Genomic DNA, 13,572 nt, shown 5'->3' on the forward strand with positions numbered 1-13,572 from the left:
TATCCACTTGCCAATATCGCCAATGGCCTTTGAGCACAACAACTTGAACCGACGGAAGAACGTCTTCGTTCTGTGCTTTGATGTATGCGAGAATGCTGAATGTCGCTCCAGCTATACCAGCCGTTGATAATGATGTCTGCAGGGCACTGGAAACAAGTTCAGCGGCACCGACGCTGACAGCAATATCCTCAAGCTTTACCGCATGCTCGATCGATCCGATGCCTCAATGTACACGTTTTATCAGCCCGGCATTGGCACATATGTGACTTCCCATTCGGTAAGAAAAGTTGAAAATAGCGACGAGAAATGAGTATGGCCTTGCCCCACTGACTTGATTTGTGATAGATGCAAACCACGTCCATGTTCGGTCGAATCCGTTCTGCATACCTGAAGGCCAAGGACTCGGCCGTCGGTTCGTCTTTTGCGGATCATGTTATGGGCGGCTACCAGTTCCTCATGAGGTACTATAGCCCCGAAGATGACTTGTATTTCTTTGGTTTCAGCCGAGGAGCATACACAGCACGCTTCCTTGCCGAGATGCTCGATCATATCGGTCTGCTCAGTGCTGGAAACGAAGAGTTGATCAGGTTCGCATGGAAGACGTACGCCAAGTGGGCCTGTAGGAGGAACGATGGTACTGAAAAGGCGATCAGGGATGAGAAAGAGCAGTATGCATTCATGCGAGGATTTCGTCAGACGTTGTAAGTGAACATATCATGAATGTGGAGGCAGGTAGAAAGGGATTTGACATCAGCCACAGTAGTAGGCCGGTCCGGAGAATCCGTTTCCTGGGGCTCTTCGATACAGTAAACTCGGTACCACGGTTCGAGTCAGCATGGATGGCACGTACCAAGTTTCCTTACACTGCACGTTCCTCTGCCAAAGTGATTCGCCATGCAGTTTCAATCGACGAGCGACGAGCGAAGTTCCGTCAGGACCTCATCGGCGCCACTCACCAGCGTCCAGGAGCGGACAACAAGAGCCACGAGATGCATCAGTACGGGTCTGACTTCAACCACATAAATAAGAAGCTGAACGAAGCGAATGAGGGCGAGGGCGAGGGCGAGGGCGAACGTAGAGGACTTCTTAGGAGTAATTCGGGCTCGAGAGCAGTGATCGACCCTGGCTCTGGAACAACAGTTCCACCATCTCCAGAGGAGAATGAAGGTCATGGCCAAGATCAGAGCCAACGGGGCCGTCTTTTGGTACCATCAAGTCAAGCAAGGACACAGATCTCGTCAGATAGTCTAGCAGCACCCGCTTACACTCCAAGCACCGAAGACCTACAATCGACAAGCGGCAAATCCGATCGACAACATAACGACAGACGTCTCCGTCGCCGGTGGTCTGAGAACCGTCAGACCCAAGACATCCAGGAGGTATGGTTCTCTGGCGGACATGGCGATGTCGGCGGTGGATGGTCAAAGGTCCACCACGAGGAGAAGATGCTCAGCCATGTACCGCTGGTGTGGATGGTTCTGGAAGCAGAAAGGGCAGGTCTGAGATTTGATCCCAGGTGAGTTCACGAGGTGGTGGCCCTTTTATTCAGACCCCTCCTCTTCTTCCTGATCTTGCGCCCAGTACATCACCATCTTATCACCACAACCAGTTATTTATCAAGAACATGTCTCTGACTTTATGACTCTTTGTCTGTTTCACTTGCAGTAAGATGGCGGACTGTTCCTGCCTGCCTGATAAGCTTGGCGAATGTGGTGAGCGGCTCAGAGACCACGTTTGCTCGAAGCATTTCCTCCAGCACCTGGAAGATTGCTCTTCTCACGGCTTGGTACATGATTGCCTCGAGATCGACCACGGCTTGACCTGGGGCGATGTCTTTTTTTGGAGAATCATGGAGTACTTGCCTTTCCGAAGGATGGACCTGCATCATGGCAAATGGCGAGCAATCCGTTGGTAAGCGCCCTTCAAGTTGTGACTCTTCGATCTCAAGCATGCATTTCCTTTGTGGGACCAGCTGGCAATCATCCGATTCGTAAGACCGGTGAGGCTGGGTTGTGACCAACGTTCACAGTAACATGGTATGAAGTTGGTGATAGTAACTTGGGTGCTAATCTGTCCTCTTGTCCCAAGGCCTCTTCCCATGGGCGAGACCCGCGATATCCCTGCAGATGCGCACATTCATAACTCTGTCATCAAGCGTATGCAGGCCTGCACAGACTACCGGCCTGGCAATCTCATTGTGGGCGGCGGCGGTCGAGGTGTCCGCAAGGCCCCTGAAAAGTACGGCATAGGTGAATGGGTACCTCATTCGTTCGAGGGAGACCCGGTTAGAGAAACGCTGGTTCGTGAGCACTCCCCGGAAGATGATCGGAAAGAGTCTAGGCTGTCGAGGCCAGAAAGGCAGAAAATCAGGCACGAGGGAAAGCAGTGCGAGAAGAATGCTGGAGAATGTTGAGGAATGGTGGGGTGGTGAGGTGGTGAGGTGGTAAGAGGGGATGAGGAGAAGGTGCGGTGCGGTGTTTGCCAATGGTTAGGGTTAGGGTTGCGTATGGTTCTTCAAATTGACATATCTTGCCTTCTTCCAGTTGCTCTCACCTCCACCATCTATCTTCTATCCCTTTGGTGTCGAACAACCATTTTTCTACCTGACCTCTACTTCTAATGACACCTTTGGCAGTGATGATATCCCGGTCACTCAAGCGCCGAAGCAATTCCGGAAGACCCCTGCTCGCCAACCTGACTCCGCAGGAGAATCTCCTCTTCGAGAAGACAGTTGCCCAGGTGCCTAAATCGACGCGCCGGCCGCGTGATCAAACTCATACTACTAGACTTGATGCTTGTGTCTTCGTTTTTCGCAGTGCGGCAGAGCTACACGGTGGGAAAGACCCCAGCAATGAGGCTTTGCTTATCTCGTACGCCGGCTTGAGCTTTCTCCCCTAGCCACTTTCCACTTCCCGCTCTGCCATGTTTGGGTTCTTCTCCGGTTGAGACAATGTCGAGATTACGCTCCAGAGGTCATACAATTCAAGGGCAGTATATACGACTCATACAGGAATGCGGGGCATGACATGTTTTGTGGACCAACTACACGGCTCTTTCCCGATCTTGTGGAAGGGAAGCGCAAAGATATGAATGTGATACAACTTGCTACGGACCATATTACGCTGCTGACGTCGACAAGCTTTGTGGCTGTCCTGGCCGCAAGTGTAGCTGATAGCTGCCGGAGCATCGAAGCGGCGGGTCATTGTCGGCCGACATGAGCAGGGTATCAATCCAGAAACCTTTCCACTACTGGCCGTTGAAGTCGATCACTCCGCAGAAAGATGGTGATCATCCCCCGTCTTCCCCACAAGATGGTCACGACAACATAAGAACTCTAGCCGGTTGAAGTATGTTGCCGGTGGCCGCAAGCACTCTCTCCGCACTCAGATGCCGTCGGCGGTGCCTCAACAACCTCACAAACAAGCAATAGGAGGGCGCCACCTTCTCCGTACTTGGGACGTCAAATGTGGGTGGAACCCTAGCCACCCACTTCGACTGTAATCCCAGTTTGCCCCCAACTGGAAGAATGCAACATGTTATATCAGATGTCAGTCAGCGTGCCATTGCATTGACTACCCGGGGAATGAAACGATTGGTGGCAATCCTCTATCTTCCCTGTTGTACAGCATGAATCCCCGGTCCTCCACACACTTCAAAAGTCGTTCTCCAGATATGCGGAGGTTAGCAGGGGCAAGATGTCAAGAGATATAAAGCCCTTGTGATCGTTCATGCTCCTGCGTCCGCTGTTGCCTTCACCTCATCGGTACTTTCTCCTTGGATTTTGCTCTTACTGTGCATACGCGCTGAGGACAGCCCAATCTGTCAAGATGGCCATCAAACTTCCCAAGATCTACAACACCTACTTCGTGGCCTTCATTGCCACTGTAGGAGGGATGCTCTTCGGGTTCGATATATCGTCCATGAGCGCCATCATCGGCACCAAACAATACAACGATTTCTTCGACAAGCCTGCTGGGGTCACCCAGGGCGCAATCGGTTCAGCCTTGGCTGCCGGATCGGTCGTGGGCTCCATCATTGCAGGCCCAGTGTCGAACAGGATTGGTCGACGAGATTCGATTATGTTCGCCACTTTCTGGTGGCTACTCGGGACCGCCGTTCAGACTGGCACAAGTGGAATCGGTTCGCTGATCGCCGGTCGCGTCCTCAACGGAGTCTGTGTAGGCATCACCAGCTCTCAGGTGCCTGTATACCTGGCCGAAATATCCCGCAAGGAGAAGCGAGGCGGCATTATCATCATCCAGCAACTGGCCATTGGTGAGTCCATAATCCTGAAAGTTGCACACAGCTTATACTGGTCTAGAATGGGGTATCTTGATCATGTACTTCATCGGCTACGGATGCAGTTTCATTGATGGTCCAGCCTCGTTCCGGACCGCTTGGGGCATCCAATTTGTCCCTTGTGTTTTCCTCATATGCGGTCTGCCTTTCCTTCCCCGATCCCCTCGCTGGTTGGCAAAGGTCGACCGCATTGATGAAGCCATCCATGTTCTCGCCAAAATCCAAGCCAACGGCAACGTCAACGATCCCCTCGTAGTCGCAGAATGGGAGGATATCACGCAGACCCTCGCTGCCGAGCGTACTGCTGCCCAGGGTTGGCGCAAATTTGTGGTGAATGGAATGTGGAAAAGAACACTGGCGGGCTTCACGGTGCAAATGTGGCAACAAAATAGTGGAGCCAACGTTATGACTTATGTCGCCCTCCCCGACCATCGTCTGTGGAAGACTTTCTGACCCTGGCGCAGTACGTTGTATACATCTTCATGATGGCGGGCCTCACCGGCAACATCAACTTGATCGCCTCGGGCGTACAATACGCCCTGTTCATCGTCTTTACGACTGTCATGTTCTTCTACATTGACCGGACCGGCCGACGACCTCTTTTGATCTACGGCGCGCTGGCGATGGGTGCTTGCCACTTTGTGGTGGGCGGGATCCTGTCTGCTGGAGAGAGTGTCCCAGATGGCGTTGGCGGCAACCCCAACGTCTTGATCCGGGTGGAGGGAGCCAAGGCCAATGCGGTTATTGCCTTCTCCTACCTTCTCATCATTGTCTACGCCATGACCTTGGCCCCAGTCGCCTGGGTTTACGCTGCGGAAGTCTGGAGCTTGGAAACGCGTGCCACTGGTATGGGCATTGCTGCTCTCGGCAATTGGCTGTTCAACTTCGCGTTGGGCCTATACATCCCTCCTGGTTTCCAAAACATCAAATGGGGCATGTTCATTGTGTTTGGATGCATGTGCATCCTCGGTGCGATTCAATTCTATTTCACATATCCGGAGACATGCAACAAGTCCCTGGAGGAGATTGAAGAGATGTTCTCGCCTAATGGACCACGACCATGGCATACCAAACCAGGCCAGTCGAGATTGGACCGACTTGTTGATGTTGCTCGGGAGAAACATTATACGGTGGAAGACATTCGACAGAAATCTGTCTCTGGCCAACATGGCACCCACGTCGAGATTGCCGAGGATAACGAGAAGGCTGTTCAGCAACTCGGCCAGCACTTCGAAGAGACCGTCAAGAAGGCGTGAGAATCAACAAGAGCCTTGAACGATACCATTTCAGGCCGGCCAGAAGGGAACATCCGCGAAGCAGGGTGATAATAGCCTATAATTGGCTAGGAGAACTAGGAGGATGAGCATACCGTCGGACTATCGTTGAGTTGGAGAAATAAAGGCTTCGCGACAGATCGCAGAAGCTTGTTCCAGGAGATCAATGCATGTGGAACAAGGGCAAGAACATACGATACAAGAGAGGCAAGTCACTCATTGATAAGCAATTGTACGTCTATCTCACCCGAGAACATGATATGTATTCAGGTGGTATGAGGACCTCATTGCAATAGAGACCTAATATAAGGCTCGGAGTTTTTCGACACCTCGATGAACGACACAGGGCTTTTTTGAACCATTGGGATAATAAAAAGTCCTCTTGATCTCCTACAACTGTGCAGTTGAAAGAGGCAGTATACCTTAATAGTACCAGAGGAGCTGGTGGTCCTGTATATGGTTCGTAATTATCATGAGGGTGCATGCCTTGTACAAGTGTCAGACAATAAGTTATTCAAAGAGCAGCGCCCTTGCCGGCACCACATTGAGGGTATAAAATGCTGTCTTTACAATAACTCTACAGTATGGTCTTGGAGAATATTACAGTTTGCGGGACTCGAGTTGGTACATTGTTCATCCCTTTCTGGCTTCTAGATCGCTCTCCCTGATGACTATATAACTATGGTCTCTGCTTGGTGGGGATTTGAACTTGGACAATAATGGGACGTGGTCCATTGACTGGTCATACTGTTATGTTCTCTTGCAATCCTTGTGTAATGTCTCTCGGTGGGGTTCACTTTCCCCGGTTTTCAATCCCGCACGAATTTCTGGGCAGCCAACAAATCAATAATAACCATCATCATCAACGTCCGTCTTACCCTCGAATCGCTCTCAGCCGCAACATAGCTCTTCGCGAAATTCGTCTGCCAGGAAAAAGACCCTTAGGTACAGGTGTCGCATTACCCGGCGCATTGGCGCAAGCGAAGTAGCCCCTACACCTATCAGGCAAGCTGTTTTGGCCTCAACATGCCACTTTCGCATGTATGATGTCCACCAGGGAATGAAATCCTTGACCTGAAATGGGGACCAAGAAAGCAGGCCGACAAAGGACTCCGGCCCCTTCCCCCTGCCCGAGATGTGGACGCTTCTTCGCAAGGAATGATAGCTTGAGTCGCCATTTGAAGACTCACAGCGGCCACCTGGAAGAACGGCCATTCCACCGGATCATCCATGACAAGTTTCGTGCCTGCAACCATTGCAGGCGTGCCAAGATACGCTGCACAGGCAGCTTACCTTGCGCAAGGTGTGAACATCTCAAACAGGAGTGTCAGTATGATCAGAAGCGACAGAGCCAATCGACAGCTTGGACAACGAGCTCCTCCTCAACTCCGCCGCCACGGAAGACCGAACAACGTTCGCTATCATCCACGATAGAATCCCCGGCACAATCTCTCGTCGAGGAACCAACAACAGAGGTACCACCGCCACTTGAGACAATCGAGAAGCTACCCATCGAAGCAACGAAGACCCCCCAGGAAGTAGTCGGCCCGGCCATTTCCTCCCCAGACAGCACGGCGGCGTTGCTCCATCTCAGTCTGGCCTCGGATCACGCAACACGAGCGGTACTATTCAACGAAGGAAAGGACTTTCCTATCGTCAATTCAACATATGTGTCTCCCACACTCCATGTCCTAGATCCATACAGCTACAAGTTGCCATCGATTGCCGGCTCTGTCGAAGCGCCGACTCCAAGCAGCCAGCCGGTCGTACAGTGCAGATATGCGGTTCTACATTACCTGGTACCGTTTCTCGACCGAGAGCTAGGATCCAATCTGGCCTGTGATCTGCTTGATACCTACTTCTCCAGCGCTTTCTCCAGCCGCATGCATCCGACTTGCCATTACATCCACAATTTCATCCTGCGACGGTGCGATGTCCTGAACCCTCTCCAACCGCGGCAGACACACCCAGGATTGCTCGCTAGCATGCTTTTTGTCGCCGCGTTAAGCGACAAAGCTCTTGGCTTGTTCAGCGGCCCAGAAGAGAGGGACCGAGTGTGCAAGTATCTCAGTCTCCTGACCTACAGGCTGCTCAACCCATCTCGCTATGAACCACTCCTCAGTCGTGAAGACCTGGGACTTCCTCCTGCTCTAGGCTCGGACCCTGGATGGACGAATGATGATCTGCGACAAGCATTGGATCCGGAAATGCAGACAGATGCGTTTCCGATCACCTGGGGGACTGACTACATCATTGCATTGATCCACGTTTCCTCGGTCATTTCTGGAAGTGAGAACAAGGCTGCGAGCATTAGATGGTAACTCTACCCAAATTCCCTGGACTTTATTCGTTTCAACTGACTGATATCGCTTAGGTGGAACGTCGCGTTCAACCTCGCTCGGGATCTGAAGCTCAACCAGGAAGTGGAGTCGTTCATCCTGTCACCAGAAACAGAGGATGGCTATCCTACATGGAATTGCAGATGCTCAATGAGCAACGACGCCAGCAGCGACATCATGAACGAGGTCCATCGAGAGGAGCGACGCCGGACGTGGTGGCTGTTGTTCTTGATGGATCGACATCTGGCTCTTTGTTACAACAGACCCCTTGCCCTACTAGAAGCCGAGTGTAAAGACTTATTGCTTCCTCTCGACGACATGACGTGGCAATCTGGCTTACAGCCTCATAGCCACGGTACCAGCCCAGATGGTCCAAGATGCATGTTGTTGCCGTCAGATACCGGGAGACTGCAGGGCCCTCCAAACATCTGTTCAGGGACTGGTCTTTTTGAGTTTTACCTGCCGCTGATGACCATAACCGGCCACCTTCTCGACTATAATCGGGCGAAGAACAACCCCGTACTGGCGTCAGCAGGCTCACCGATGTGGACAATTCAAGAGCGGCGAATCTTGCGGGAGCTCGATCAGTACCAAGCCACTTTGGATCACAGTACCAGTCGACCGGCCATGATTCCGGCATCCGATAAAGAGCCTCAGTCGCCTTGGACGACGTCTCCAACAGCACCTCCGGTGGAGGAGTCTGAAGCGACACACCTCGCCAAAACAGTGTCTGCATACGCCACGCATGTCGTCTGTGTTCTGAGGATCCTGGTCGGCAGTAAATGGGACCCGGTATGTCTCTTCGAAGACGCCGATTTCTGGACCTCGTCACCAGGATTCAAGGACTCGATGTCGCATACAATGGCGGCCTCGGAATGCGTGACGCAAATCCTGGAGCATGACCCGGATGTCAGCTTCATGCCTTACTTCTTCGGGATCCAACTTCTACACGGGAGTCTGCTGTTACTGCTGGTGGCGTACCGGCTCCAGGGGAATTCAGGGACAGCTATTCTAGCAGCCTGCGAGGCCGTCATCCGGGCCACAGAGGCTTGTTTCGTGACTCTCCCGACCGACTATCAGCGACAGTTCCGCAACGTGATGAGAGCCGCCATTGCTTTGGCGAAAGGCAGAAGAAATAATCCGGTCGACACGGAGAAACAGTTGACATTTGTCATTGCGAGATACAGGTGGTCCAGAAATGGAGCTGGACTGGCTCGATGAGAGATGTCCTAACACGTACAGACCGCGCCGCAGTCACTACATGCCACGAATATCACCGGTGCACACTTTTGCCAGCCACCAATCTTTCCGACTTTTCTCCACAAGGAGCCATCGGAGAGAGCATGATGGGCTTGCTCAGTTGCCGCCAGTTTGTGGGAAAAGGGTCCAAATCCTGCGCTGACAACGGTAGTAGTCGTCCATGGGGGGAGGGGTGGCAGCAGACGTTGCATTCAAGAAGATCTACCGTAAGACCACCAACCCCAGACGACGCTAGTGTCTTCGTTCATTACGTACCCCCTATCTGTACAGCCTCGTCGTGGCTTTGGACACCCGAACCGCGTCCGGCCCCAATGTAAGGTCCAGCTGAAGCTTCTCCTCTCCAGCTCACAATATACTTGACAGGACTGGACTACATGGCGACTCCAGTTTCGGTGAGGGAAGCGGAGCATTGATGCATGTCGTCCCTGCCCAGTGCGGCAAACTGCCATATGGATAATGGACTTCTTGTAAAATGTCCTAGTCAGCGTTCATACGCTTCATGTACAGCCAAATTCCACAATCAAATTCCAGAAGCTTTCCTCCCTCAGCAGCAGCAAATATGCAACTTCAATGAGCCGAGCCCGAGGTATTCCGCACAACATCTTGAAAATAGTGTTATTTTATACGGCTCTATCGAGCATCGATTTAGAAAATAGGAAACCTTTCGCTGTGGCCCCAATCTTTACAGCTCTGACGTTGGAACAATAGAGCCATCTTTTATTTCACTTCATGAACACAAACTTAGATGCCTCGGAGCTTGAAGTTTGAGCCTCGGTTCGCGTCGTTCATCGTTAGCTATTCCTTTGCCCAGCCATTTGCGAACCATTCTGACTAGCAGCCCAGGGATCCGAGATTGTGGGGACGCCAATCATGACCTCGCCCTTTGCAGTCTGGCGTCACCCAATTTCGCCGACCACGCGGAGGTTAACCAATCCGCCAGGACTTCTTGAGCACTTCGTGCAGAGGAGGCCTGGCTTGGCCTACGTTGACGAGTGACCAGTGGGCAGAGAGCAAGAGTAGCCAGTGACGCGACGAGAACCCAGTGACTGTAGCTTCCAGCTGTGAGCCACAAGTCTGCTGAGTCGAAGGTAAGTCGGAACATGGAGCAAAAGCTGGAGAGGATCTTGGATCAGCTATTGACCTCCATTCGAAGTCGGGAAAGGTTAATAAGGGCAGAGAGAAATGCCCCGAAGACCGGCCCAGGGACAAGGTTGGATACTGTCAAAGCGCTGTTATGTGTCAGTTTGTTCTCCACTTCCTTACGCCCGATCAACTGGTTCTCTGACTAGACAGCCGCGGTCATGAGTATATATAATATGTATACGGTGGGCTTGGACCTTCTTTTTCTCTCCGCTTGGATTTGGGAACCATATCTCAAGACCTGGAAGCACGACCATCCAAGTGCCAGCGTTGTTCCAGCTTCCGACAGTGGCTCGGCGAAAGAAACGAGACACCTAAGCAAGGTTACCAGCGTTCCTTCTGCATCCTCTCGCCCGGCCTCTTCATCCTGTCTTGCACCAGGGCTCCAGTGGAAGGTCGTTCTTTACATTCTTACGGGAAGCGAATCTTGCATAAACAGGATTGTCTAACGTGAAGACGCCGTGGGCCTGGCGACACTGGCAACCACTGGTCACAGCAAAGTGGTCGGTTTCCATAAGCATAAGGCAGCATAAAACAGATCGCAAGTCAGCAAGAACTGAGACACAAAGTCAACCATCAATCTTGGACAGGGCTTCATTCATTTCGATTCGACCCGTAGGTCTCGATAACCTTTCATCATGTCCAACACAACTCCCGAACACCAATCCCAAGCTCAAGCTCAACTTCAGAGACAGTTCAAATCCCCGACCCATCCGTCTGTGATCCGTGTGGTACAACAACCAGGCTCGTTTGCCTCGTACTCCGAATCGACAACGACACAGCCCCCTGGGGCTCTGGTGGCGCGTCTCACAAGTCCACCGTTGACATTTGTCCCCGGAAAGAGCTGGTCGACCGTGCAAGTGTCCGAGACTCAGCACATCGAGCTGAACTGCGACTTCTTATATCTCAACCACAGCTGCGAGCCGAGCCTGGAGCTGCACGTGGTCCCCGACGGCGGGGATCTGGATAATGCCAAACCAGTGATCGAAGTGAGGGTTGCCGCTAGGAGGGACGAGCATGGAAATCCCCAGGGGATCAAGCCAGGCGACGAATTGACCTTTTTCTACCCCAGTACTGAGTGGATCATGGATCAGCCTTTTGAATGTCGATGCGCGACCAAGAGCTGTAAAGGCTGGATCAGTGGTGCGAGGGATATGACGCCGGATCAGTTGCGAGGGTACTTTTTGAACGCTCACATCGAGGACCTGAGGAGTATTCCGAGACAAGAAGCTGGGGGGAAGGACTAGTCAGAAAACAGAGAGGGATGAAGACAACTTCTCTTATCAGGAAAAACAGGGGAAGGGGGAATGGAGGGCGCTGGCTAGTGTTTGAGGACTCGAGCGCACGGAATGGTCTGCAAGAACTGAACGTGTCTGGGTGAATAGTTGGAATCGAGGACAAGGTGCTTGCTCAATGGTGCAAGTTGAGTTGAGCCCTTGGACAAGGTGATATTGGACGTTTTGAGTTGCATCAATGGGGCTGAATGGCGCTGGCTTGCGGGCTATGTGTCTTGATGCCCTTGACGATATAAAAGTTGGTGTAAGACACAACCGGTTCATGAAAGATATTCATATAATCAACGTTGTGGATGACCTACTGTGTGTGTATTCTGTCTAAGGAAGAAAGAAATTCGAGAACAAGGCTACATTACATGCCTCATCGAGCATGTCCATGCTGACTACGCGCCGATAAGCCTGCTCCGCCGTATTTCATCTACGGTCTGCGGCGCGGCAACACGCGCAACCTCGGCTTCCGATTTCCATACTGGAAGTGCATGCGACGTCGAGAGACATTCTTACATATGAGTGCCGTTACAAACCTCACTGTGAAGGTCTCCCGACGACCGACCATGCACTGCGCAGGAACATCCTCATCTTCATCCTCGTACTTCCTGGTCTCCTGAGCTCGCCGCTCACGGTTCACTACTCTCCCATTTCCTAGGGGAACCGTGTATTCGTCTCGCCCTGGGACGACGATGTCGTCCCCGCCAACCACTGGCCCAGGGCCAATGGAATACCCATTCGCCCCGTCTCCAGACATACTACGCACGCATGAAAAGGACGCCTACATGATCGCGCAAGTCTCCTCGGAAGCATCGACGATCCTACGTGCTCTGCTCGGCGCGAGAGTGGCACACAAGTACTCCACGGCGACGAACCACCTGAGTGAACTCATATATCTAAGTCTAACGACGCTGCTGGGCAATCGCACACTAGGCGAGGAATACTGCGACGTGATCCAAGTCGAATCCGACACGTTACGGCTAGCAGGGCTGGGGCGACGGGTCGGATACGTCGCCAGCGTGGTGTTTGCGCCATGGGCGTTGGGAAAGACCCTGCCCGCGCTGCGACGGAGGCTGAGAGGGAAATTGGAGTGGAATATCGAATATGCTGAGAAGCATAGCAACAACAAAAACAAAAACAACAGCCATCCCCGAAGCGTCCAGCTCCAGAAATATATCCTTGAGAACCTCGACACTCTGACCTCGCCCAATCCGATATACGCTCTCAGCCTGGCGACGTTCTATTTCACGGGCGCGTACTATCATATCTCGAAACGCATATTCGGCCTGCGCTACATCTTCACCAAACAGATCAAGCCGGACGAGCAACGCGTCGGATACGAGGTTCTTGGGGTATTGCTCGTTCTTCAGCTGGCTGTGCAGGCGGCTTTGCATGTCCGCGAAACATACCTTGAAGCCACGGGCGAAGGGTCAGACGTTACGGCTGCAGCTTTCATCAACAGCAGCAACAGCGACGACAAACGGGCAAGTCGTCTTGATGGTGACGATGTGGGTATTGGCAATGGTAGCGGCGGCGGCAGATTCACCACTTCGTCCACCTATCTTGGCCACGGGATTGAAGCACCCATCCATTCCCACTCGAAATCTGCTCTAGACGAGTCCGATCCCTCATCAGGCCAAGCACAACTGCTAGCCGGCACTGATGTCGGCATCACTACTCAACATGTCCCCCGCGGTCTCGCAAGCACCACGTCGACTCCGGTCCTCCCCAACGGTCAGGCACGATATGACCTCAACGACCCGGAGCTGATGGCCTGGATCCCGGACGGGCAACAGCGCAAATGTACGCTGTGTCTCGAACCGCTGCGGGATCCGAGCGCCACGACGTGCGGACACGTCTTTTGCTGGACTTGTGTGCAGGACTGGGTCAAGGAGAAGGCCGAGTGTCCGCTGTGTAGGCAGAGCGTTCTTGCTCAGAAGATCCTGCCGCTACGGGGGACTCGGTAAAACTCTCTAG

The 13,572-nt window shown here is 52.6% G+C and overlaps 5 protein-coding genes across 5 annotated transcripts; all 5 read left to right on the forward strand.

The window, feature by feature from the left end:
- Window positions 1–22: 22 nt before the first annotated feature.
- A1O1_04123 (uncharacterized protein) lies at window positions 23–2,413 on the forward strand (the record flags this gene model as incomplete). The annotated part of the gene is made up of 6 exons (XM_007725020.1): window positions 23–82; window positions 143–277; window positions 346–701; window positions 761–1,516; window positions 1,666–1,911; window positions 2,089–2,413. The coding sequence occupies 6 exons, from the start codon at window positions 23–25 to the stop codon at window positions 2,411–2,413; spliced, it is 1,878 nt and encodes a 625-aa protein (XP_007723210.1).
- Window positions 2,414–3,827: 1,414 nt separating this feature from the next.
- Window positions 3,828–5,555, forward strand: A1O1_04124 (uncharacterized protein; the record flags this gene model as incomplete). The annotated part of the gene is made up of 3 exons (XM_007725021.1): window positions 3,828–4,275; window positions 4,322–4,713; window positions 4,764–5,555. The coding sequence occupies 3 exons, from the start codon at window positions 3,828–3,830 to the stop codon at window positions 5,553–5,555; spliced, it is 1,632 nt and encodes a 543-aa protein (XP_007723211.1).
- Window positions 5,556–6,803: 1,248 nt separating this feature from the next.
- On the forward strand, window positions 6,804–9,133 carry A1O1_04125 (uncharacterized protein; the record flags this gene model as incomplete). The annotated part of the gene is made up of 3 exons (XM_007725022.1): window positions 6,804–6,876; window positions 6,936–7,890; window positions 7,948–9,133. 3 exons carry the CDS (start codon window positions 6,804–6,806, stop codon window positions 9,131–9,133), a joined length of 2,214 nt encoding a protein of 737 aa, XP_007723212.1.
- A 1,817-nt stretch (window positions 9,134–10,950) lies between these two features.
- Window positions 10,951–11,559, forward strand: A1O1_04126 (uncharacterized protein; the record flags this gene model as incomplete). The annotated part of the gene is made up of 1 exon (XM_007725023.1): window positions 10,951–11,559. The coding sequence occupies one exon, from the start codon at window positions 10,951–10,953 to the stop codon at window positions 11,557–11,559; it is 609 nt and encodes a 202-aa protein (XP_007723213.1).
- Window positions 11,560–12,287: 728 nt separating this feature from the next.
- Window positions 12,288–13,562, forward strand: A1O1_04127 (uncharacterized protein; the record flags this gene model as incomplete). The annotated part of the gene is made up of 1 exon (XM_007725024.1): window positions 12,288–13,562. The coding sequence occupies one exon, from the start codon at window positions 12,288–12,290 to the stop codon at window positions 13,560–13,562; it is 1,275 nt and encodes a 424-aa protein (XP_007723214.1).
- Between the last annotated feature and the right edge of the window lie 10 nt (window positions 13,563–13,572).

This window comes from Capronia coronata, assembly GCF_000585585.1.
Source record: "Capronia coronata CBS 617.96 chromosome Unknown acBCG-supercont1.3, whole genome shotgun sequence".
Lineage (NCBI taxonomy): Eukaryota > Fungi > Ascomycota > Eurotiomycetes > Chaetothyriales > Herpotrichiellaceae > Capronia > Capronia coronata.